Here is a 27,161-nt window from a genome sequence, read left to right on the forward strand (position 1 = left end):
TCCCTCGTTTAATCAGCTCTGGAGCCCCTGCACTTGCAGTGTGCAACTCCACTTGCAAAAGTGCACAGTCTATTTGCCTTTAGTAAATCTGAAGGCTTCAAACAAACAGTCTTAGGTGAGATGAAGCCTTCAATCCTGTGTCCAGGTCTTTACCAGAGACCTGCAGGCTGTGTGTGTGTGAACTCACATAGGACTCAACTGTACCTGGTTTTGAGGGACTGTCCTTGATTTGGAATAAAATCCCTCTGTTCTTACACTACTCCTTTGTTCCTTAATTTGATCTGATCTATATAGTTGTATATAAAATGCACTTTATATCTTTCAAAAAGTGTTTCCCAGTGCTAAACCTTTCATCCAATTTCTAAATTGCTGCAATTGTAAATTTCCAAAGCAAGTAATAAGGAGTAGTAGTGCTAAAAAAGAGCACTTGTGGGTTTAACTAATCATTTTTTTGGATAATTCTCCTTTAAGAGTATGTGGCAGGGAGTGTGTCCAATGCCTACAAACTTTTGCTAATAGGTGTCCATTGTTCCCATCTCATCTTATAAGCAATTGGTCTTTGATTCATGCATGACATTTTTGTTTTTAGATATATATCTATGTTCTCTCCTGATGAAGCGAAATAGTGTTTTTTGCGAAACGCGTCGAGTTTCATCCAGCACAGATTAATAAATATCTCTGATTTGTCAGCAATAGATGAAATAACTATGTATATATATCTTGTATTTTCTTTTTGATGATTATCTTTGTCATTTTTGAAGTATTATGTACAGTGCCTTGCAAAAGTATTCGGCCCCCTTGAACTTTGCGACCTTTTGCCACATTTCAGGCTTCAAACATAAAGATATAAAACTGTAATTTTTTGTGAAGAATCAACAACAAGTGGGACACAATCATGAAGTGGAACAACATTTATTGGATATTTCAAACTTTCAAACTTATTTCAAACTTTCTTAACAAATAAAAAACTGACAAATTGGGTGTGCAAAATTATTCAGCCCCCTTAAGTTAATACTTTGTAGCGCCACCTTTTGCTGCGATTACAGCTGTAAGTCGCTTGGGGTATGTTTCAATCAGTTTTGCACATCGAGAGACTGAACTTTTTGCCCATTCCTCCTTGCAAAACAGCTCGAGCTCAGTGAGCATTTGTGAACAGCAGTTTTCAGTTCTTTCCACAAATTTCTCGATTGGATTCAGGTCTGGACTTTGACTTCTAACACCTGGATATGTTTATTTGTGAACCATTCTATTGTAGATTTTGCTTTATGTTTTGGATCATTGACTTGTTGGAAGACAAATCTCCGTCCCAGTCTCAGGTCTTTTGCAGACTCCATCAGGTTTTCTTCCAGAATGGTCCTGTATTTGGCTCCATCCATCTTCCCATCAATTTTAACCATCTTCCCTGTCCCTGCTGAAGAAAAGCAGGCCCAAACCATGATGCTGCCACCACCATGTTTGACAGTGGGGATGGTGTGTTCAGGGTGATGAGCTGTGTTTCTTTTACGCCAAACATAACGTTTTGCATTGTTGCCAAAAAGTTTGATTTTGGTTTCATCTGACCAGAGCACCTTCTTCCACATGTTTGGTGTGTCTCCCAGGTGGCTTGTGGCAAACTTTAAACAACACTTTTTATGGATATCTTTAAGAAATGGCTTTCTTCTTGCCACTCTTCCATAAAGGCCAGATTTGTACAGTACACGACTGATTGTTGTCCTATGGACAGAGTCTCCCACCTCAGCTGTAGATCTCTGCAGTTCATCCAGAGCGATCATGGGCCTCTTGGCTGCATCTCTGATCAGTCTTCTCCTTGTATGAGCTGAACGTTTAGAGGGACGGCAAGGTCTTCCTAGATTTTCAGTGGTCTGATACTCCTTCCATTTCCATATTATCGCTTGCACAGTGCTCCTTGGGATGTTTAAAGCTTGGGAAATCTTTTTGTATCCAAATCCAGCTTTAAACTTCTTCACCACAGTATCTCGGACCTGCCTGGTGTGTTCCTTGTTCTTCATGATGCTCTCTGCGCTTTAAACGGACCTCTGAGACTATCACAGTGCAGGTGCATTTATACGGAGACTTGATTACACACAGGTGGATTCTATTTATCATCATTAGTCATTTAGGTCAACATTGGATCATTCAGAGATCCTCACTGAACTTCTGGAGAGAGTTTGCTGCACTGAAAGTAAAGGGCTGAATAATTTTGCACGCCCAATTTTTCAGTTTTTTATTTGTTAACAAAGTTTGAAATATCCAATAAATTTCCTTCCACTTGATGACTGTGTCCCACTTGTTGTTGATTCTTCACAAAAAATTACAGTTTTATATCTTTATGTTTGAAGACTAAAATGTGGCAAAAGGTCGCAAAGTTCAAGGGGGCTGAATACTTTCGCAAGGCACTGTATGTATTTGTACACAATTTTTATGTAATAAACTGATTTTATATTTGTAGTGTGTCTCTTGAATGTCCCATGGGCCCTCATTTCCTGTCTTTGTGTACTTCATTGGATTCCATACATATCAGCTCAGTATTTTTGTATCTTATAAGCAAGACCTTGCCAAACTCAATGCTCCTGTCCGGAGACAGATATATGCTTCATCCAGGAGCCAGGCGTACTCCCACTAGGAGAGGTGCTCTACTCAGGAGACAGCACTCCATGTTAGAGGAGAGATCTCTTACTTAAAGGAATGAGAGAGTCAGGAGTAAAAGCGTAAATCCAACTTTGTTGAGAAAAAAACATTCCCCTCTGGGTGATCTTTTTACGTTGCTGGGATTTTAACAAACTTTGTTGCAGATTACTTTTTGGTATTCTGAAGAATTCACTGTTTCTTCCTCTGTGTGGGTCAAATGGGAGTGGTTTCATAATTATATATTAGCTGTGGCAGCTGCAGGGCTCTAATGAGTAAATCTGCTGGGCCTGCATCCCTTTAGATGTGTTCCTTTTGGGAGTATCTCACCAAAAATGACATTTTTGTTGCAGGGGATGTCAGAAATCTGACTTGTATCTTAGGCAGACTTCTGGGAAAATAGGTGAGCCAATCACATGAGCAGGAAATTATGTTTCTGGGGTGTGGTCAGTACACATTCTGTGTACAGAACAGCTCCAGGTAGCCATATTGCATTGCATTTTCAGAACATTACAACAGCTGCAGATTGAAAGGTAATTTTTAATAACATTCAATTACAATATGATTTGTGTCGCAATTGTATATGCTATATTGGTTTTTCTTTATTTGCTGATTTTTTTTCCCCCACGAAAGTAAAGTTACCCTTTAAGTGAGTCTTAGGAGAATTGGGAGAGCTGAGACGACTAGTCCAGGGGTCAGGGTTAATCTTTAAGTCTTGGAGAAGTAAGAGAGCCCAGGATGCCTGGAGATCCCCTGTTGAGAGGCCAGGGAGTGGGCTTGTGTAGCTGGCTGCAACTATAAGTCTTGAGTGAGCCAGCAAAGCGCAGAGATTCAGGAGAGCTGGGTCTGAAAGATTTTAAAAAGAGCAGCGGATCTGTGAAGAGTGTGCCAGGTTTCCTAGTATTTTAGTTATTTGTTTTGTTGCTCAAAATCCCCTGCGTGAAAAACCAGTTTGTGAACTTTTAGTTTTTGCTGTAAGGCTGGCAAGCCCTAAAAAAACACAGTTCAAACTGGCGTAGTCTCACTAACACTTATCTACCACTAAGCTAATTACCCCAAATATACAGTACTCCCTTGTAAAAGTAGCAGTGCCATCATTGCAGGGCTTTACATAGCCTATACAGATTTAGACCTTGGGGGGCCCAGGGCACTTCAAGTTTGGAGGCCCCTCAACATAGAAATGTATTTATATGACAAATAAAGTGAACTGAAATAATAAACTGCATTAGTTCCCATTTTTCTGAGTTGACGGCATTGACAGGCACACAGCCAGTGACGTGTACGGATCCACAGGCTGAAAAGTTTGGAAAACGGAATGTAACTTGTGGGAAGTCTTGTCAAATGATTCAGGATACTGACAAGCTCACTGGTTACTAGGGATGAGCTTCGAGTTCGAGTAAGTTCGACTCGAACTTTGGCTGTTCGCTCGTTCGTCGAATGACGAACAAATGTGCTTATTCGTGGGAAATTTGAGCGCCCGCATCCATAAAGCACTGCGCACGCGGCGCTTGCAGTGCATTATGTCTTTGGCCAAAGCATGCACCCTGACCTCCAAAGGAAGAGGGGGGCTTCCTTTCCTCACAAGGCCCCCTTTATGCAGATATCATGCCTGCAGGGACACAAAACACACAGGAGGAAGAGGAGGAGGAGGATTGCGGCAGCATGGATTTAGAGGATAGCATACAGCAGTCTTCAAGGGATGGTTTTGATTCCCCAGAAACCCCAGGAGTTGTATGTGGTTGGGGAGAGGTTGCTCCTGACAATGTCATTCTTAGTGACCCAGAGGACTCAGAAGCCCATGCCTCCTCAAACTTACGTTGCATGGGCTCCCTGATTCTGCAAAGCCTAAAAAAGGAGCTTAGAATTTGTGCTATCAAGGACAGGGATAATTACTGGTTGGCAACCCTTCTTGATCCATGTTACAAGGGTAAAGTTGCAGAGCTCATCCTGCCTTCGCAGAGGGAGCAGAGGATGAAATATCTTGAGGAGGCCTTGAAAAAAAATTGTATAACACCTTTCCAGACCCTGGGAGGTTAACATTCTCTGGATGTGTTTCTGAGGCATCGTTCAGCCAAAGGAGGAGAGGTGGAGAAGGCGGCCGGCTGACCGATGCCTTTAAACAGTTTTTTAGTCCTCAGCAGCACCCAGGGCTGCTAGGTATAGGCAACCACCGGCAGCGTCTCCATCATATGGTGCATGATTATCTAGGGGCAAGAGCAGACTTGGAGACTTTTCCAAGTGAGCATCCACTGGGTTACTGGGTCTTGAGGATGGACCACTGGCCAGAACTTGCTCAATATGCAATGGAGCCACTGGCCTGTCCTGCTTCCAGTGTGCTTTCCGAACAGACGTTCAGTGCTGCTGGAGGTTTTGTGACCGACAAAAGAGTGCGTCTGTCCACTGACTCTGTTGACCAGCTGACGTTTATCAAAATGAATCAGTCCTGGATCAACAGCAGCTATCAAGCGCCTGATGCTAATGTAACTTATTGAATTTGCTAGGGGTCTGCCTCCCTTGAAGACTGCATATGCTTCATATCCTATTCCTCAAACTTGATTCTGCCTGCTTCCAACAATGTTTTTGGTTTAGGTCACCACCAACCCCCAATGCCTAATTTTTCTGCACTTGTATGATAGGTGCATACAATTTAAATTTCTTATGTAATTTTTAACAGCAGGCACTGTCCCTGTGTCCTGCGCCCTGTGCCCAGCAAGAGTAACTGTGAGGGGTTACGGGGTTCAGGCACCACCAGCACCAAAGGCCAAATTTCAGTTTCAGTTCCTGCCGATACTAACCTTTTAGGTCCCCATCACTCCAGCAGGTTTCCATAGCCAACACCCAACCTTGGCCAGGTCAGATGACAGCACAGCGCTCCCCACTAGATCACTAATAAGAACACATACAACATTTGATCTTTGCCAATTTCGAATTGGTATGGAATTTTTACCCACAGGACCCGTTCCTGCTCCCAGCAAGAGTAACTGTGAGGGGTTATGGTGTTGAGGCACCACCAACACCAATTTTTGGCACCTGTATGACAAGTACATGCAATTTCAAATTTTTATGGAATTCTTACCAGCAGGTCCCGTTCCTGCGCCCAGCAAGAGTAACTGCGAGGGGTTGTGGTGTTCAGAAACTGCCAACAACCAAGGCCCAATTTTTCTGCATCTGTATGACAAGTACATGCAATTTCAAAATTGGTATGGAATTTTTCGCAGCAGGGCCCGTTCCTGCTCCCAGCAAGAGTAAATGCGAGGGGTTGCGGTGTTCAGGCACCACCAACAACCAAGGCCCAGTTTTCTGCACCTGTATGACAAGTACATGCCATTTGAAATTTGTATGTACAGTATATTTGTATATGACATTTTTTCCTTTAGAAATGTCAGTATTGCTGCAGCAGGCTACATACATCGTAGAGATGTGCTACTTTACAGGCACATTAAGGGGACCCCGCAGGTACGATATTTAAAGGCATTTTTCATTTTTATAGTTTCACATTAAGCCTTATTAAAATCAGTAAATCGCTGCTCCTTTAGAAACAATTGTTTTTAAAAAAAATGTTTGCATTGCTACATGTTTCCCAGGTCAGTACCCGGACCCCCATACACTTTTTCTGGGCAAGAATTTAAGCCTGCAAAATGAGGCCATTTGGTTTTTTACGTTCCAGTCCCATAGACTTCAATGGAGTTAGTTTGTTTGAACAAACTTTTCCCCTGTTCGCGGTGTTCTGGTGCGAACCGAACAGGGGGTTGTTCGGCTCATCACTACTGGTTAGGAGTCAACTTCAGTACTATATTACTCTTTGCCAATTTTGTCTGACACCCTGTTATCTCATTCCGATCCAAGGCCACGCTGATCAATGCACCTGAAGGAAGCTGAACAACTGCTCCCCTTGCCTTGTGAGTACTGCTTTACTGCAAGACCCTGTATTTTCCTGGTGACTGTGTACTATTTGGATTGCTGGGCCATGTAGTTCCTCTCCTGAGAGGTACATAATGACTAGTCCCCTTTAGTTTGTGTTAAGACTTTACTCTAAGTTTCGGCTATGTAGTTCATCTCTTGGGAGGTTCATACAGTAGTCTCCTCTAGTTTCTTGTGGGAGAACTCTCATTTAAACCTGGGTTAAGTAGTTTGCCTCCTGAGGAGTACATACCTCTGGCCTCTATTAGTCTCTCAGAGGAAGATTGTACTCTGAGATGAGCAGAAGGACTGTTCCTGAAGTTTGCAACATAGAGAATTGTGTCCTCTTGTTAATGTTAGTGGTTCTGGAGTATCCCAAATGACCCGACACTCCATCCAAGTTATTTACCAATAAAATCACAAAAATACTTTACTTAGACTGCTCTTTGTGCCTGGGCTGTGCTCTGTGTGTGCTGGCAGCCTTTCCAATTGTAAGAGAGAACTCCGGTCATCATCATCATTTGTGCTGGAAGTACAGTGACTGTGTCTTTAACCATCATCAACCAGTGACCCTTTTATTGGTACCACTATAACTACTGTGCAATCCATTGCAGACTTGCCATTATCAAACCATTATTATACTTTTAATCCACTGCAGCACACCATAATAATAAAACTTCTGGACTAAAGCTGTTGTTATGAAGTGTGAAAAGACTTCTCGTTTTCTTATAGACCTGATTTTGAATCAAAGCAGCAATTGGATGTTATATATTCTCTGCGACACATCTGGGGAGTAGTTATTGGCCTGGTTTAAGGGTTTTCCCTTCTTCCTGGCTAGTGGCTACCAGGGGTTATTAGTTATGGTAGGGTCCTTCTGGGCTCCCTTTATGCTAAGTGGTATTTATATTCTCTACTCGATTCATGTTTTTCACTGCATGACATTCTACATCTGTTATTTTGATTTCTTATTCCAAACCTACCATACTACCCTAAGAGTCGGTTCGCACTGATCCGACTCGAAGTCGCCCCGACTTCGGGCGACTAATGAAGTCGCCCGTGCAGCGCAACTTCAGCGCGGCTTGCAACGACTTCTGATAATAGAAGTCAATGCAAGTCGCTCCGACTTTGCAAAAAATTGTTCACAATCCTTTTTCTAAGTCGGAGCGACTTAAGTCGCTCTGATTAGAACAGTTTCATTGCACAGCATTGGAATCTACTTGTCAGGGGACCAAGTCGCCTGACAAGTCGGATCAGTGTGAACCAGCAGTAAGTAGCATATCTACAAACAATAAGATCCAGACTCTATACATTGGCCCTTGGTGTTTTAACCTCTAACGGGATAGATTTATCTCTGATTTACGCAAGTACATATTTCCTAAGTAAGTCCTTGGCCTTTCTTATTCCCTGTGTCGGCCCAAAGCCAATTTTGTGCCCTGAGAAGAACAGTGTCGTCTGCATCTAGTCATGACTAAGCATACTGTGAAACGCGTTGACTTTCGAGCAGACGTATTTTCTCATATTCACGCAATGTTTGATATATAATTTTAAGTTAATCTTTGAACAATTGTTTGGTCGTAAACATGTATCTATATGTGGGATGACTTAGTATCTCCTTTTGGGTCAGGTTCATTCCTTTTCTATATTAATGTTTTTTAATGGAATTCAATAAATGTGTTTTTTTATACAACTTTTGATGTCCAAGTCTATCCTATTATATGCCCTTAAAGTCCACCTTTGTGCCTAGTTGGTTCCTACAACTGGGCTGTTCTTTTTTATATATTCTCTGCATTCTAAACCTTCCACTATAACTAAGAAGTGAGTTTTTCATTTCTCTCTTACTGATTAAAAAAGCTATATATACAAGGACCTAAAATGCAGCAGGTTATTACTATGTCCACTACACTGGGAGGCAGTCCTAGCAAAGCTTTTTGCCAGTGTCCGATCACCTGCCGGCTGCTGCAGGGGATGTGTCACAATAAAGAACCAGGAAGGGGTTCGGTAAATATGTAATTTACCAGCTCCTTCCTCTTCTGAATGGACAGAGTCATAGTCAGTGACATTGAAAAAAAAATAATATGATAAAAAATAATACAATTAAAATACCAAAAAATAAAAACTACTGACACCAGTGGGTGAACTTCCAGGATTGCAAAGGTCACACTTGCAACTGGACCCTGGCATTCCACTACTGTCAGGAGGCCCCAAGATGGCAAGAAGGGGGCCCACTGTAGAACTTGTGAAAGGGTCCCACTGCGGGACCATAATAAAGGGCCCTACAACAAGAGTAAAGGCCAGGGGTCCAGGGGGCCCTTTAGGTTTCTTGCACCGGGGCCCTGAAGGCTCTAGTTACGCCTCTGCCTTGTCACCTGTAAAAAGCAGAGAGTGACTGCTCACTTTTTCTGCCGAACATTCTGCTGAATGCCGTTTACGATCATGAGAAATCAACTGAAGAAGCTTTGTTCCACAATCAAAACTTCTGGAATTGTCAATCTCCTGGTCCCCCACAGAGCTCATTGGATCCTCCCTTTGACCACCCAGGGCATAATGGTGACATGGAAGACAGTGGAAGATACCACTGAGTTAAGGGGCTCAGGTGATAGACACTAAAAGCGGCGGTTTTTAGGAGAAGTGCTGAATGGTATTTCCATTTGCAATACCCCACTATCAAGTCTAACTGAATAACTATGAGGCATGAATAATTTCTCAAATATTAGCTAATACAGACCTTTGGTGAAGAAAGCTTTGCATCATTTTGCACCATTCTGCGGTGCATGCAAGGGGAGAGATGCATATTTACTTTCTGCTTGTACAGTTAATTCATTTTTTACTATTTAATATTTACAACAGGATTGCTTTATTAAAAACATCATCTTTCCATATGAAAGAATTGGAAAACATCTTACAATCAGAAGAATGGTTCCTAAAACAGGAGAGTCGTTTGCTTAACTGGGATATAGAACACAGGTAGTTTTACCAAAAATGGCATGAACATTTCTGTAGTTAAAGCGGAGTTAAAGCGGAGTTCCGGCCACAAAATCGACATATCAAACAATTGATTTTGGGCCATCCGCTTGCTTTTGGTCACCTGAAAAAGAAATGGATAGTTACGATTTTTTTTTTGTTTACTTACCTTGTTATTGAAGAAAAATATACTCACCTTTCTTCCACTTCCTCCCTCTGCGGCCGTGGCCCGCGCCGTCACTTCCTCTTTGCATTAAATCCTAGGAGCTGAACGTCATCGCTCCCAGGAATCAATGCGCCTGCACCGGCCCCGCTCGTCCCTTCCGGTGTGGCGACTCATTCCCTGCTAAACAGCTTCTGGGCATGCCCAGAAGCTGTGGAGGGATGACGCGCCCGCACCGGAAGTGACGAGCGGGGCTGGTGCAGGTGCATTGATTCCTGGGAGCGATGACGTTCAGCTCCTAGGAATCAATGCAAAGAGGAAGTGACGGCGCAGTGAGGATGCAGAAGAGGACGCGCTGGCTTCAGCTGCCCACATCCAAGATGGCAGCGCCGGAGAAGAAATTTTCAAAGTAAGTATTTCTTCTAAAAGGTAAGTGCGACCCGGTACAGAGGCTATCCATTGTAGACTGTCCCGGGGGTATTTTTATTGAAAAAGCTTTTTTGTGGCCGGAACTCCTCTTTAAAGATGAAACTTAGCTAAACAAAAATTTTCTCTACAGCTTTATTGACATTGTTTACCAAAATAAGGCGTGTATATCTTGTCTGCTTGATCCTGCAGAAATCGTATGTGCAGGGATGCTGGTCTTTTTCCTATCCCTGAACTTCCAGTGCTGTGAGGGTTAATAGCACTGGGTCTTAGGACAGCAGTGAAGATGGTCTGATGGAGTCCCCCCTCCCCCCTCCCTCCTCCTCCATTGAGTTCTTTAAACTGTTTACATTGCCTATAACACCACCTCTGAAGTGGAAAAGAGAATCATGTCATTCATCTCAATCCTCTATTTCCGTTAATGCAATGCAATGCATAGATGGACTTGTGTCTTTTTTAAGCCAGACCAACTATGTAAAAAAATGCAAACAATTAAATAACGTTTCACTTAGAAGGAGGAAAGAGGCAGCTGTGGGTCCTCATCAGACCATATTCACTGCTGTTCTGCTTGAAGACCCAAAGTACACTGAACACAATTATAACGCAACACTTTTGTTTTTGCCCCCAATTTTCATGAGCTGAACTAAAAAAAAAGATCTAAGACTTTTTCTATGTACACAAAAGGCCTATTTCTCTCAAATATTGTTCACAAATCTGTCTAAATCTGTGTTAGTGAGCACTTCTCCTTTGCCGAGATAATCCATCCACCTCAAAAATGTGGCATACCAAGATGCTGATCAGACAGCATGATCATTGCACAGGTGTGGCTTAGGCTGGCCACAATAAAAGGACACTCTAAAATGTGTAGTTTCATCACACAGCACAATGCCACAGATTTCCCAAGTTTTGAAGGAGCGTGCAATTGGCATGCTGACTGCAGGAATGTCCACCAGTGCTGTTGCCCGTGAATGGAATGTTCATTTCTCTACCATAAGCCGTCTCCAAAGGCTTTTCAGAGAATTTGGCAGTACATTCAACCGGCCTCTCAACTGCAGACAGTGTGTAACCACCAGGGGCAGACAGGCAACTTGCGGCCCAGGGGGCAAGTACAAACCAGAAGCCCATGGTGCAGCAACTAGGCCCCCCTCCCACTCTCCCTCTTCCCGTCCTCCTCCTGACCCCATTCTAGGCTGAAGCCCTGCTCCAGGTACTCTCTACTCACCGGCTGAATCCGTGTTACCAATCTGGCCAGCAGTGGGGCGGTTGGGGGGAAGCTGAGACAGCTCAGTTGGGGCTGGCCAGGGAGGAGAGTCTCCAGTCGGGCATGGAACCAGCCCCTGCTCAGACAGTTTACACCACCTATGCTGTGGGGGGAGGCCTGCGCTCTGTCCTTGTCTTCAACCCGCACTCAGAAGGTTAGTGGAGGGGGCTTTTTACTTCTCTTCACCAGAAATTCCTTAGGCATGTCTGTGGCAGAAGCGGTGCAGCCTTTTTACAGGGCATCAGAGTGGCCCAGGGGGCAATTGCCCCCCTGCCCCCTGGGCCAGTCCTCCCCTGGTAACCACACCAGCACACCAGGACCTCCACATCCAGCATCTTCACCTCAAAGATCGTCTGAGACCAGCCACCCCTACAGCTGCTACAATCGGTTTTCATAACCAAAGAATTTCTGCACAAATTGTCAGAAACCTCAGGGAAGCTCATCTGCATGCTCGTCATCCTCATCGGCTTCTCGACCTGACTGCAGTTCGTTGCTGTAACCGACATAAATGGGCAAATGCTCACATTCAATCAGTGGCGGCTGGTGCTCAACATTTTTGGGGGGGGGGGGGGCGCAAAAAGAAAAATGTAATAGGTATTGCTTTGCGGCAAAAAACGCGGTAAAAAAATTGCATGACTTTGAGGTCATGGTACAGGCATGGCACAGGGGATGGTATAGGCATGGCACATGTGATGGTATAGGCATGGCACAGGTGATGGCATAGGCATGGCACAGGTTATGGCACAGGTGATGGCATAGACATGGCACAGGTGATGGCATAGGCATGGCACAGGTGATGGCATAGGCATGGCACAGGTGATGGCACAGGTGATGGCATAGGCATGGCACAGGTGATGGCATAGGCATGGCACAGGTGATGGCACAGGTGATGGCATAGGCATGGCACAGGTGATGGCTCAGGCATGGCACAGGTGATGGCATAGGCATGGCACAGGTGATGGCACAGGTGATGGCATAGGCATGGCACAGGTGATGGCATAGGCATGGCACAGGTGATGGCACAGGTGATGGCATAGGCATGGCACAGGTGATGGCATAGGCATGGCACAGGTGATGGCACAGGTGATGGCATATGCATGGCACAAGTGATGGCATAGGCATGGCACAGGTGATGGCACAGGTGATGGCATAGGCATGGCACAGGTGATGGCATAGGCATGGCACAGGTGATGGCACAGGTGATGGTACAGGCATGGCACAGGTGAGGGCACAGGTCGGCTTCAATCACTTACCTTCTGACGGCGGCGGGATGGCGGGATTCCGGGAACCGAGGCGAGCAGCGCCGTGGACGTCCTCCTCTTCAGTCTTCTGTCTTCTGGTCCGGGCGGCGGGAAGGAGATCGGGCAGTGACGGTGCGTGACTGACGCACGCACCGACACCGCCCCCATTGCGAGTCAGCGATGTCCTGGATGATGATTGGTCCAGGCTGGAGACTGGACCAATCACAGCCAGGATATCACGAAGGTGGGGGTGGCTCAGCGCTTTTTCCTGCGCCCAGGTTATGCCCCCAGAAGGCAGCCAAGCGGCGCCTCTTCTGGGTCGTAAACCCCACCCCCCCCCCCAATAGCCACCAGGCCCAGCGCATAGGCCTGCGAACACAATTTTTTTTTTCAAAACTTTATTTGTTCTTTTTGTCATTTTTTTTTCTATTTTTTTTTCTTTTTTTTTTAGGGGGCGTGGCGCTCTGGCGCCCCCTATGCACGGGCCGCCACTGCATTCAATGGTGTTTGGCACGTTGGAGAGGTGTTCTCTTCACGGATGAATCCCAGTTTGCGTTTATAATTTTGTTCAGTATATTAACCACTTGCCGACCGCTCACTGGAGCTCTACTGCGCCAAAGTGGTTAGTTCCCGTCCAGCGACGTAGACCTACGTCGCTGGACTCCACCCCTTGTGGGCGGCAGAGGCTCGCTTCCACTGTATTTAGTCGCAGCGGGAGTCGGGCCAGGGGAGGAGCGGCGGTGCTCTTCTCCGATCGTCGGGGAATCGAGTGTGGAGATCCGCCTGCTTGTGTAAACAGAGCGGGCGGATCTCCTAAGTGACAGACAGTGACAGATTGCAGGGTTCAGCATAGCTGAACCTGCAATCTGTCCCTATGTCACTCAGTCACCTCCCCCCACACACGTTAGTAAGCACCAGGCATACATTAACCCTTCCCTCTCCAATAAAATTAACCCCTTCCCTGCCAGTGTCATTTTTACAGTAACAGTGCATATGTATAGCACTGATTACTGCAGTAATGTCACTGGTACCCCCAAAAGTGTCAAAAATGTCAGTCAAGGGTCCGATCTGTCCGCCGCAATGTCGAAGTCCCGCGAAAAAAATCGCAGATCGCCGCCATTACTCGTTAAAATAAAAAACACCAAAAATGACAAAAATCTTTCCCTTAGTTAGTAAACACAATAACTTTTGCGCAAACCAATCAAAATACGCTTATTGTGATTTTTTTTACCAAACATAGATAGCAGAAAACAAATTGGCCAAAAATGTAAAAATTTTTGATTTTTACATTTTTTTGGGGGGGGAATTTCATAGAAAAAAATGTGAAAAATATTGTTATTTTTTCGAAATTTACACTCTTTTTTTGTTTATAGCGCAACAAATAAAAATCGCACAGGTGATCAAATACCACCAAAAGAAAGCTCTGTTTGTGGGAAAAAAAGGACGTAAATTTCGTTTGGGTACGGCTTTGCACAACCGCGCAATTGTCAGTTAAATTCGCACAGCGCCGAATCGCAAAAAGTGGCCCAGACGTAAGACAGCAAAATCCTCCGGTGGTAAAGTGGTTAACTTCCACAGTGCCAGAAGTTCATAGACAGGAAGAGGACCAGCATCCCTGCGCAGAAGATTTCTCCACAACGTAGGATTTACTTCATTGCGTAGGTAATGTCACCATTCACCAAAGCTACAGAGAACATTTTTATTGTTAGCTGTTTAACTTCAGCTTTAAATTTTAGCTAAGGTAAAAATGTATGATTCATTCTGTGAAGAAACATTATTTATGTCACTGAAATATCAGACTTGTTCTGTCACTGTACATCTGATTCATTCCCTTCCTCATGTGCCATTGTTTGGGAAAAGGCTGTGACATGGGGATGGGAAAAGAGTCCTCAGTCTTCTATAAACTGTGACTAAAGCTTACACAAAGCTTCCTTTCCTTACTCCTGGAGGCTGGATAGAACAGTAACGGGGTGAAACATAACATGTATTACAAAACAAGTTATTAACCACTTAAGCCCCAGAAGATTTTACCCCCTTCCTGACCAGGCCCTATTTTGCAATTCGGCACTGCGTGACTTTAACGGACAATTGCGTGGTCGTGCGACGCTGTACCTAAACTAATTTGACGTCCTTTTTTTCCAACAAACAGAGCTTTCTTTTGGTGGTATTTGATCACCTCTGCGATTTTTTGATCATGCGCTATAAACAAAAAAAGATTGACAATTTTGCAAAAATAACAATATTTTTCACATTTTTTTTATATGAAATTCCCCAAAAAAATCTAAAAATCTAAATTTTTTACATTTTTGGCCAATTTGTTTTCTGCTATCTATGTTTGGTAAAAAAAATCGCAATAAGCGTATTTTGATTGGTTTGCGCAAAAGTTATTGCATTTTCTAACTAAGGGAAAGATTTTTGTCATTTTTCTTGTTTTTTTTTTTTAAACGAGTAATGGCGGTGATCTGCGATTTTTTTGCGGAACTGCGACATTGCGGCGGACAGATCGGACCCTTGACTGACATTTTTGACACTTTTGGGGGTACCAGTGACATTACTACAGTAATCAGTGCTATACATATGCACTGTTACTGTAAAAATGACACTGGCAGGGAAGGGGTTAACTTTATTGGGGAAGAAGGGGTTAAGTGTGTCCCTAGGGGCGTGCTTCTTACTGTGCAGGGATGTGGCTTTTCATGTAACAGCAGAGATCTATGATCCTACATAGCAGGACCATATGATCTCTGCTGTTACACAAGAGAGAATGACAGGCGGCTTTGTTTACATTAGCCGCCTGCCTTTCTCCCTCTGTAACTGATGATCGCAAATGACCGGCGGACATCGGGTCCAACGGTCACTAACGCTGACGTGTCCGTGATCGAGCGGGGGCAGGAGCGTGCCTCCGGCGGCACACGCTCGCCCCCTATTGGCTCACAGGCTAGTGACGTACCGGTACGTCACTTTGCCTGCACGGGGCGACCGCTGCAGTATATGTACTTGCGGCGGTCGGCAAGCGGTTAAACAATGTACATATAAAAATATATTGACATTAGTAATGAGCCCAATGCCTGGGTTCAATTTGGCAGGGGTTCACTGAACTTCAAACTGGTTTGCATGTTGAATCTAAACCCCACTGAAATCAACAGGAGCGAAATTTGTGAAATTTTGAATGCCCATTTTCTGGGCTAATAGGCAAAGGCAAAGGGGTGTCAAAAATAACATGGGTAAGCATCAACTCTGAGGAACATGTACCAATGCAAAAACATTTTTTTCTAATTCCATGTGGCAAGGAGCAGTGCTTTTTTTTAATGCTAACATTTACAAAAGAAAAAAATTGCTGGCAAATGACATCTCCATAGTTACATAGTAGGTGAGGTTGAATAAAGACAATAGTCCATCCAGTTCAACCTGTGTAGGTGTGTGTGGCTGCAATCATCTCACATAGCCCTGAATGTTCTGATCCTTGAGATGTACGTCTAAGAGTCTTTTAAAAGCCACCATACTTCCCGCAGAAACCACCTCTTGTGGTAGAGAATTCCACAATCTTGTAGCCCTAACAGTAAAGAACCCCCCACGTTGCCTGAGGTTAAAACGCTTCTCCTCTAATTGCATTGTATGTCCTCGAGTCCTCATGCAATCCCTTTGACTGAACAGCTTTTTTTCTAAGTTGAGATCCCCATTGAGATATTTAAAAATTGCTATTATGTCCCCCCTCAGGCGTCTCTTCTCCAGGGAGAATAAATCAAGCGATTGCAGACGCTCTTCATAATTAAGGTCCTCCAATCCCCTAATTTCCATCCCGCTTCTTTTTTAAAATTAAAAATGACAACCCCTCACCCCAGTCAAAGCCCCTTGTGTCCATGCTGATGAAGACAACAGCCTCATCGCCAAAACCCTTGCCCATTGGTTGTGGGAGATTGCAGTTAAGGGGCTTATCAGATTTTATAAGCCTTGCAATTTCAATAAAAAAATTGAATGTTTGATTGCCCTATCAAATTGTTGCACATAAATCTTGCTTCAAGGGGTTTCACTAGGGACTGGGGAGAATTTGTAAGCCCTATGTAGTAGACTTACATAATTACATAGTAAGCCAAGCTGAAAAAAAAACACCTAATTAAAGCAATAAAAATAAATAAACAGATATAAAATCTCTATATTAACAATCCTATACCCACAGCAGTGATGTATTTAGATTTTGTGCTGCCCTAGGCCTGACTAAACTCCTGCACCCCCTCATTTAAACATGAACCGCCCCTTCCTGCCAAGGCCACACCCCTTCCTGCTTAAGACCCCCCTGTCATCTGCAAACCACATCCCTTCCTCTTTAGGCTTCACCAATGCAGTGGCTGCTGTGAATGGGCCCTAAGCTGTGTTGAGAGGCTTTTGTTTGCTTCAAGTAGGTTTTCCATACCTATGCAAGTCTATTGGAATGCAAAATCTGCATTAAGCACAGGCAAATGCAGGTCAGAAGGAGGTCAAGTGCACCGTTCAATGAATTCTAAATGATCGCTGAAACATCTCAAACTGATGTCAGAACAAATGCCAGTGCTAAGTGATAACAAAGGCACTTCAAGTGGTGGAAGTGCTCATATTCCCCTGCTAAAATACCCCTAAATGACATCACATTGGGCCAGCAGATAGGGTTGGGCTCAATCCATATTTGTGGATTATTGGACATACAATGCTGATCTGACCACACAGGTACCGCTCTTGGCTGGCAGTACCACTTATCCCAGGAGGAACACTGGGGATGGGGACCTGCCCAAATAATGTTCCATTTGAAGGTGGTCATGTGACATGTGACACAAACCAGTTTAATAGTCAAAGCATTAGGACTCAATCGGGCCAAAAATGACCCTAAAATATGTCAACACGCAGACTGAAAGATCTTTTACCTGTGTATGTTAAATTACAATACATTTTGCTAAACAAAACACGATAAACTGGCATTAAGATGTTCCTATAGAGAAAAACCTAAGACAAATCAGCAGATTGCAAAAACCATGAGCAAAAAAAGTACACGTTCCAGCTTTACTTCTCATCCAGAAGACTACATAAGCCTGGTATGCCGCAGAGGAGGATAGGCGGAGCATTAGGCTGCTAAGACCAGGACCGGTGCTTCCACTAGGCAAACTAGGCAGCCGCCTAGGGCGCATTGTCACCTAGGGGCGCAGCCAGGAGTCGGCACTCTCTCTTCATCATGAACGATTATTGTGAGCTGAGAGGAGAGGTGAAGAAGAAGCGACGAGGCACCGGAATGGTCTGAGGGGGTTGGTGATGAAGGACATGAGGAGCTCTCTGACTGCTGCTTTTCCCTCCACCAGGAGCTGGTTGGAGCTGTGGTGACACTGGTGAGCACTGTGGTTCAGGAGAGGAGCATCCTGGGAGAAGGAATCAGCAGGATCACTGTGAAGGAGGGCAGAGTGGGGGCCACGCTCTTCATACCGCCCAGTTAGCGTCCCCAGAACAGGGGATTGGTGTCCCTGGGTGTTATATGGAGCATCCCTGGTATGAAAGGGAATCGGGGTCACCAGGTGTGCCATGAGGAATCAGAGTCACCAGGTGTGACATGGAGGATAGGGGTCACCGGGTGTAACAGGAGTTTGGGGTCCACCAGGTGTGCCATGAGGAATTGGGGTCCCTGGGTGTGCCATGGGGGATTGGGGTCCCCAAGTGTGACACGGAGGAACATCAGGAACTGTGACATGGAAAAACATCAGGGTCTGACATAGAGGAACATTGGGGTCACTGAGTATGACAGCATGACATGGAGGAGCACGGGGGTCCCTGGGTGTGACATGGAGGAACATCAGGGTCAGTGGGTATGACAGCATGACATCGAGGAATATTGTGGTTAAAGGGTGTGACATGGAAAAACATCAAAGTCCCTGGGTGTGACACGGAAGGACATTAGGGTCCCTGGGTGTGACATGGAGGAATATGGGGGTCACTGGGTATGAAAGCATAACATGGAGGAACCATCGGATCGGGGTCACTGGGTATGACATAGAGGAGTTTTTAACCCCTTCCCTTTTTTTTTGGGGGGGGGGGGGTACAAGTAGCTGGTCTTGCCTAGGGTGTAAAATAGTCTAGCACCGGCCCTGGCTAAGACCTGCTGCCAGTGCAACACTTACTAGTATTGGGGGCCACCAGTTGTATTAAGTGCAGCCGTCAGTCATTATCATACTGGCAGCAGAGCGGCCGCTTTATGGGGGAGCCAGACCGATTTGCCTCCTAGGCCCTGCCACCCTGCCCACAGGACTGGCAAGTGGTGAGGACTCTTTTTGTGCAGGAGCCAGGAGGAGGCTGTTTTTTTCATGTGGGGGGCAGCGTTTTTTGACGCCCCCCCCTGCAAAGTGCTGCCCTAGGCCTGGGCCTTGTTGGCCTAGGCCAAGATACAGCGTTGACCCACAGTTGATCCAGAGGAAGGTAAAAAATGTTTACAGTATGATAAGAGCTACAAGACACTGGACAGCACTAGTGAGCAAGCAGCAGACCCTATAATTATTCACGAGAAAATATAGATGCCACCATGTAAATTTATGGTATGGATCTGTCCTTTAGCATTTTTGCAATCTATAACACATTTGGTTGTCATTTTTCAAATCCTACCTCTAGATATCCAGAGTCAGCTTCCTGCTCATCTCTCCCGGTTCTTAGTTCTGCTATTCGGTTGCTTCTGTCCTCATGGCACCTATATACTTTCTGGGCTGTTGAGCCGGATGTTTCAGATAAAAGATTCTTCTCTATTGTTTTTTCATTTTCGGGGTTCTCTTTGAAAAGAGTGTCTGCTTTTGGCAATGTTGTGGGCACAGGTGAAATCAGCTGAGGCTCTCTATGATCTTTAGTCCTTAAATATGTATTTTTCACTTGTATAGAAGCTACATCAATGTTCTCTGGGCTTCCTGTAGTCTCTTGGTCACTTTTATAACTAAGGCCCTCTGTTTGGGAGTCTTGCTTATTATGGTCATACAGTGTAGACTGCTTAGTAGTTCCAAAATAAAAGTCAGTTTGCGGAGAACCAGATAGCTTAGACGAGGATTCTTTAACTTCGTTATCTTGAACTGGTATCTCCAATGTTTGTAATTTCCCGGAAGACACAACCCCAAATGATGTTTTCTCCACCTCTTCTGAGGCTCTCGACGAGCTTTGTTTTAGGCCTGAGTTTGTGACCAAATCCCCTTCCAGAGCTCTTTCCTTTTCTTTTAAATCTTCATCTTTAGAGGCTGAGCTAAATCGGTGTTTCTGGGAAAATGACTCACTAGAAAAAATCAAAATAAACAGAAGCATTAAAAAGATATAAAATTAAAAAAAATAAAAACAGACAGGAAAATGAAGAGGAGCACTGTGAACTGCAGATGGGAATCTTTTTTTAACCACTTAAAGCGGAGTTTCGGCCTCAAATACCTTTTTTAACTAAAAATACCCCAATAATACTAATCCATCGCCCTTTACAGAACAGCTATTCTCATACTTACAAGGTGTACAGTATTGGATTTTAGTCAAAATCTTTCTTTTAAAAATACCGTCTGGGCGCGGCCATCTTAGACATGGGCATCTGAAGCCGCAGTGTAATCTGCTGTGTCCTTCTTCCTGATTCCAGGGAGTGTTCTGTGAGTTCTTCCTGATTCCAGCCTCCTGGGAGTGATGACAAACAGCTCCCAGGATGCAATGCAAAGGAGGAAGTGATGTCGGTGGCCGTGGCCACAGAGGGGGGGAGAAGGAGGAAGCACAATCAAAAATGCCCTGAAAATAAGGTAAGGGACCCCCGAAAAAAAATTAAAATGCCCAATTGTTGATCAGCATAGCGAGCACTCCAGGAATCACTAAAGTTGGAAAATAGGCCGGAACTCCGATTTAAGGCCCGGAAGACTCCCCCTTCCTGACCAGGGCCTATTTTGCGATTCGGCACTGCGTGACTTTAAGGACAATTGCGCGGTTGTGCGACGCTGTACCTAAACGAATTTGATGTCCTTTTTTTCCCACAAACAGAGCTTTCTTTTGGTGGTATTTGATCACCTATGGGATTTTTTGATCATGCGCTATAAACAAAAAAAGAGCGTAAATTTTGCAAAAATAACAATATTTTTCAAATTTTTTATATGAAATTCCCCCTAAAAAAAAGTAAAAATCAAAATTTTTTAACATTTTGGGCCAATTTTTTTTTTTTTTTACCATATTTTGGTAAAAAAAATAGCAAAAAGCGTATTTTGATTGGCGTGCGCAAAAGTTATTGCGTTTACTAACCAAGGGAAAGATTTCTGTCATTTTTGGTGGTTTTTTTTTTTAACGAGTAATGGAGGCGATCTGCCTTTTTTTTTTGCGGGACTGCGACATTGCGGCGGACAGATCAGACCCTTGACTGACATTTTTGACACTTTTGGGGGTACCAGTGACATTTCTACAGTAATCAGTGCTATACATATGCACTGTTACTGTAAAATTACACTGGCAGTGAAGGGGTTAACTTTTTTTGAGAGGGAGGGGTTATGTGTGTCCCTAGGGGCGTGATTCTAACTGTGATTGGCTGTGGCTTGAGGTGTAGGAACAGTGATCAATGGTCCTACATAGTAGAACCGTATGATCACCATTCCTACACAGGGGAGAATGACAGGCGGCTTGTTTACATCAGCCGCCTGCCTTTCTCCCTCTCCACCCGACGATCGCGAGTGACCAGCGGACAGCTCCTGTCAGGGACTCGATACCCTGTACAGGCGCACTGGCGTTGCTAACCGGTGAACGCCTATGCGCATGCGCTGAGGCTACCTTAGGTAGTTTGCGGCTATCATGCGTTGGCACGAACGCGCAAGCGCGCATGCGTATGCAATCCGCCTTTGGCGCCGAACGGCCTATTTAAAGCCAGTGATCACTCTGAGTCATTGCTGTGTGATCATCAGCTCTCCTGTATCCTGTGCCTGTTATATCTGTTGTTCCTGTTTACCTGACCCGGCTTGTCTTTGGATTCTGATTACCTGCTGTCCGCCCTGACCTTGGCTTGTCCTGACTATTCTCCTGTCTCGTCCTGATCTGTTTACCTGCTACCGGCTATTGGTCCTGGACCTGTTCCTGGCTCACCCAGGGAATCCGGGGGGCCGCGACCTGGTGTTAGCAAGCAGCCAAATCCATCCCCACCATCTGGGGCCCTGGTGAAAACCGGCTAACACTTAGACTCCGAGCCTCTGGTGAACCTGTGCCACGCCAGTTACCCGGTAAGCCACTCCTCTTACGTCAGGCTCTGCCATGTTACCCCGTGACAGCTCCTCTTCTCTCGTTTGCACTCAAATATATGCCAATCACCACAGGAGGCCTAGACACTACTTCAGCCTAGCTGCCCACTTCAGATCAGGAAAAATCAAACTGAAAAAAAGCAAAATGAAGGGGGTGCACCGGCCTAGTGCATTACCATACAAGCTTTTATTGTAAATAAAACTAATTCCAATGATCTGACAAAGGTACAGGATGAAATGCATGTAACACAATCCAGTCCAGTCCCAAAGCTGTACACACTGTGGTCTATAATTATTGGTACATGGATTTATAGAATACAGCATAGTGGGTCTGGTTAGCTCTGATGAATGCAGAAGCTTTGCCCCTGTGGTTGAACATGTGTACAGCACTGGGACTGGACTGGATTGTGTTACGTGGATTTCATCCTATACCTCTGTGAGTACATTGGAATTTGTTTTATTTACAATAAAAGGTCTAATAGTAATGCACTAGGCCGGTGTGCCTTCTTCGTTTTGACTTTTTTCAGTAGTATGCTGGAGCCGGGGTTGTCGTACAAGCTTTGTGCATGGAGCTAGTGATCTGAAGCTGCAGACAGAAAGCTAAAACTGATCTCAAATATTGTCGAGATTAGAAGCTATAGAAAACTGTGAAAAATGTGAGATTCTTGGGTAGTTCTCCTTCTCATGTCCAGCCAGAGCAGTGTTTCTCAACTCTGGTCCTCAGGGCATACTAGCAGGCCAGATTTTAAGTATTGTGAAAGAAAATAGGTGCGCGAACCTAAAATGATGAAAAGTGAAGTGAAAACAGCACTGAAATATAAATTAAACGTGAAAAGATGGCAATATAGGAAACATTACCAAAGTGCGCTAAACAAATAATGAACCAATTGTTCAAAAATACATGAATGGTGTCTGGGTTGACACCAAAAACATATACATTCAATCCAAACAAAAGTGCAAAAACTATAAAAAAGTCTTTCTTTTCAAATTGGAGTGAAGGTGAGGGAGTGTTGGGAGGTGGGTGGGGCCTCGTCCCAAAAAATATGATACAGAGTGGTTCTCAGTGGCCTGATATACACATGTGGACACCCAGTGTTAGGAGTGGACTCTTACCACAATATGGAGAGATGTGAGCATGTGCTATGTTGTGTCCAGAAGTTCCAACTGATCAAGCTGGCAGGGATGGCTCTCGGAATGGACCGGAACAATCAGCTGCTTCCAAAGTGGGGAGGGATCTGGGGTAGCAGACAACCCAGCATTTGCACCAGACAAGGTGAGAAGGCCTCCTTCTTTAAGATGCTTTGAGGCGAGATGGCTGGAAATGGTCGAGGTCCCAACACTCTGTTTCCACATCTGGTCACAGTTCTTGTAAAATGATTTGGCTTTTGCAGAACCTCCAGCCCAGCCTCCAGCTACACACAGGATGGCATCCACCTTTTCTCCATCAAGGAGCTGGTCTACTGCAGCCTCTGACAGCCAATGTGGGTGGCATCCATCGATGTGACCGAAAATGCTTCTGCCAGTGCCAATGTTGTAGTGAAATTGTCAGATTCTTTCACACAGCAGTCTGAAGAGGTTACGTCTGCAGTAGACCAGCTCCTTGATGGAGAAAAGGTGGATGCCATCCTGTGTGTAGCTGGAGGCTGGGCTGGAGGTTCTGCAAAAGCCAAATCATTTTACAAGAACTGTGACCAGATGTGGAAACAGAGTGTTTGGACCTCGACCATTTCCAGCCATCTCGCCTCAAAGCATCTTAAAGAAGGAGGCCTTCTCACCTTGTCTGGTGCAAATGCTGGGTTGTCTGCTACCCCAGATCCCTCCCCACTTTGGAAGCAGCTGATTGTTCCGGTCCATTCCGAGAGCCATCCCTGCCAGCTTGATCAGTTGGAACTTCTGGACACAACATAGCACATGCTCACATCTCTCCATATTGTGGTAAGAGTCCACTCCTAACACTGGGTGTCCACATGTGTATATCAGGCCACTGAGAACCACTCTGTATCATATTTTTTGGGACGAGGCCCCACCCACCTCCCAACACTCCCTCACCTTCACTCCAATTTGAAAAGAAAGACTTTTTTATAGTTTTTGCACTTTTGTTTGGATTGAATGTATATGTTTTTGGTGTCAACCCGGACACCATCCATGTATTTTTGAACAATTGGTTCATTATTTGTTTAGCGCACTTTGGTAATGTTTCCTATATTGCCATCTTTTCAGATTTTAAGTATTACCTTGGGGAGATGCAGACTAGAATACTGCAATCACTGAGCAGCAAATTACATCACCTGTGATGTATTTCAGTTTTCTTGCAAACCTGGCCTGTTAGTGTGCCCTGAGGACCGGAGTTGAGAAACACTGAGTCAGATTTCTAATTAAAGTTAAGTTACAGTACGATTCCCTGTCACAGTGTTTGTCGCCCAGCATTTTTAACCAGATAGGTTGAGGGGCTCCAGGATGATTATTTAATGTGGATGAATCTCTTTTGTCAGTTTCCTCCAAGGTTTGTATAATCTATTTGAGAACCTTGGGCCTGGAGATTTTGCAGGGATCTGGGCGGGAGGAAATCTCCAATCCTAGGACCATGATTTAGGGATAGCCAGCACACTAATTGTTCAGGTGTGTGAAGGGCTAATAGTGGATTCAGGACCAGGAGCCCAAGCCTTTGGGTTGGAGCAGCAAGGAAGCTGGAAAAGAGTGCTAACCGAGGTACAGTGTTTGGCCAAGAGAGCTGAAACATAAAGCCTAAGCCGTGGTGCTGCTAAAGAGAACCAGGTGGCTTGGTATTTTTCATTTACATTGTTGCTGTGGAAAGCTGAAACCCCTGCGTGGGCAACTGTTCTGTTATTGGACTTGCTTTTCTGTTCCTTTAATAAAAGTGGGCCAACAAGCCCTTTAACGGCATATCTGGAGTGGACCCAACTCACTGGTAGGCTCTACACTAAGCTAATTAACCCCCAAACATTACAGTTGCTTAAAGCAATTAAGGTGACACTAAACAATATTCTCATTCACCCAAAATAATCCATACAAATCTACTACTTAACCACTTGCCGACCAGTCACGTTGACTGTACTGCGGCAAAGTGGCTCGTTATCGTCTGGTGACATAGACCTAGGTCACCAGACATTCCCCTCTCTCGGCGGCGCACGCGCGCCACCGGAGGCTCGCGCCTGCTGTATTCAATCACAGCAGGAGTCGGGCCAGGGGAGGAGTGGCGGTGATCACCGCCGCTCTTCCCCAATCGTTGGGGAATCGAGTGTGGAGATCTGCCCGCTTGTGTAAACAAAGCGGGCGGATCTCCTAAGTGACAGACAGGGTCAGATTGCAGGGTTCAGCATAGCTGAACCTGCGATCTGTCCCTGTGTCACATAGTTCCCTCCCCCAACACACTTTAGTAAGCACCAGGCATACATTAACCCCTCCCTCTCCAATAAAAATGAACACCTTCCCTGCCAGTGTCATTTTTACAGTAACAGTGCATATGTATAGCACCAATTACTGTAGTAATGTCACTGGTAGCCCCAAACGTGTCAAAAATGTCAGTCAAGGGTCCGATCTGTCCGCCGCAATGTCGCAGTCCCGCAAAAAAATCGCAGATCGCCGCCATTACTCGTTAAAATAAAAACACCAAAAATGACAGAAATCTTTCCCTTAGTTAGTAAACGCAATAACTTTTGCGCAAACCAATCAAAATACTCTTAGGGCTCTTTCACACGGGCGGTCCGATCAGATCCGCCTGTCAGTTTTTTAGGCGGATCTGATCGGATCCTCCATGCAGCTCTATGGGGCAGCATTATGTCAGTTTTTCATCCGCAAACGGATGGGATGAAAAACGGACATACGGACCGGATGACACAAGTGTCATCCGTGTCCGTTACAAAAAAAAAAAGGACCTGATCGGGCAAAAAAAAAGGAACGCCCGTGTGAAAGAGCCCTTATTGCGATTTTTTTTTACCAAAAATATGTAGCAGAAAACAAATTGGCCTAAAATGATAAAAAATTTAGATTTTTACATTTTTTTTTGGGGGGGGGGGGAATTTCATATAAAAAAATGTGAAAAATATTGTTATTTTTTCAAAATTGTCTCTCTTTTTTTGTTTATAGTGCAAAAAGTAAAAATCGCACAGGTGATCAAATACCGCCAAAAGAAAGCTCTTTTTGTGGGAAAAAAAGAACGTCAAATTCGTTTAGGTGCAGCATCGCACGACCGCGCAATTGTCCGTTAAAGTCATGCAGTGCCGAATCGCAAAATACCCCCTGGTCAGGAAGGGGGTAAAATATTCCGGGGCTTAAGTGGTTAAAGCAATTAGGGTGACACTAAACAATATTCTCATTCTCCCAAAATAATCCATACAAATCTACTAGTTAATGGTCTTGTAATCTATTTTTTCATTAAAGTGTTTATGAATGTGTTCCATGTAATGTCCTCTGTTAGCTTCCAAACCTCCCCTTCCCCCACTGCTGTTTGTAAAAAAACAGTGAACATTATCTGCACTATATACACTGCTTAACGCACATTACAAAATTCTATAATCCATAGTCACTAGTACATTTCAGAAGGGAGCAAGTGACAGTGGCTATGTTCCTATATACTTGGATTTTGCAAAAGCGTTTGACACAGCTTCTTACACACGGCTATTGTGTAAGGTAAAGTCTACTGGCTTGGAAAGATCAGTTTCTAAATGGATAGAAAATTGGCTAAAAGATATTTATTCAGAGAGTAGTGGTTAATGATTCTTACTCTAAATGGTCTAAGGCAGGGCTTCCCAAACTTTTATGGGCCGAGACCCACTTCTGAATACGGTTATTTTTCGGGACCCACTTGCTTGTAATTGAATATTGTCGCTTTTTTTGTTTGTAGCGCAAAAAATAAAAAAATTGCACAGGTGATCAAATACCACCAAAAGAAAGCTCTATTTGTATCAAAATAAGGACATACATTTTATTTAGGTACAGCATCGCACAATCGCGCAATTGTTTGTTAAAATAACACAGTGCCGAATCACAAAAAATGGCCAGGTCATTAAGGGGGCAAATCCTTGCGGTCCAGAAGTGGTTAAACCTGCAGGAAGACCAGTGTTTTATTTGTAAATTACTTTACTACTGCTTTAGGCCTGGTTCACATGTAAGTGGGTTGGCGGCCCACATTTGCACAGGCATAGCAGCCCATTATTTCATATAACGTTTCATATCCTGTCTACAGTCGGTTTTATAATCCTACTAGCCCCTGTGTATGTGTTTTATAAAAAATAAGCCATTCTTTACAAGTTTTCAGAGCGCCAATCGCCACTCACATGACCCATTGCCTCTCTCCTCCCCTCCTCCTCCCCTCCTGACTGACGACCGCGAGGAATCCT

General features: G+C 44.5%; 1 protein-coding gene across 1 annotated transcript in view; it reads right to left on the reverse strand.

Moving 5' to 3' along the window:
* TNKS1BP1 (tankyrase 1 binding protein 1) overlaps window positions 1–27,161 on the reverse strand; it is a gene marked incomplete at its 5' end in the record, with an annotated part of 144,126 nt that overhangs the window by 108,097 nt on the left and 8,868 nt on the right. Inside the window, one exon of the mRNA XM_082267728.1 lies at window positions 19,187–19,835. Coding sequence (XP_082123854.1) covers window positions 19,187–19,835 — 649 coding nt within the window. The remainder of the gene's footprint in view (window positions 1–19,186; window positions 19,836–27,161) is intronic.

Source organism: Pelophylax lessonae, assembly GCF_965119305.1.
Source record: "Pelophylax lessonae genome assembly, chromosome: 9".
In the NCBI taxonomy this organism is placed as follows: Eukaryota; Metazoa; Chordata; class Amphibia; order Anura; family Ranidae; genus Pelophylax; species Pelophylax lessonae.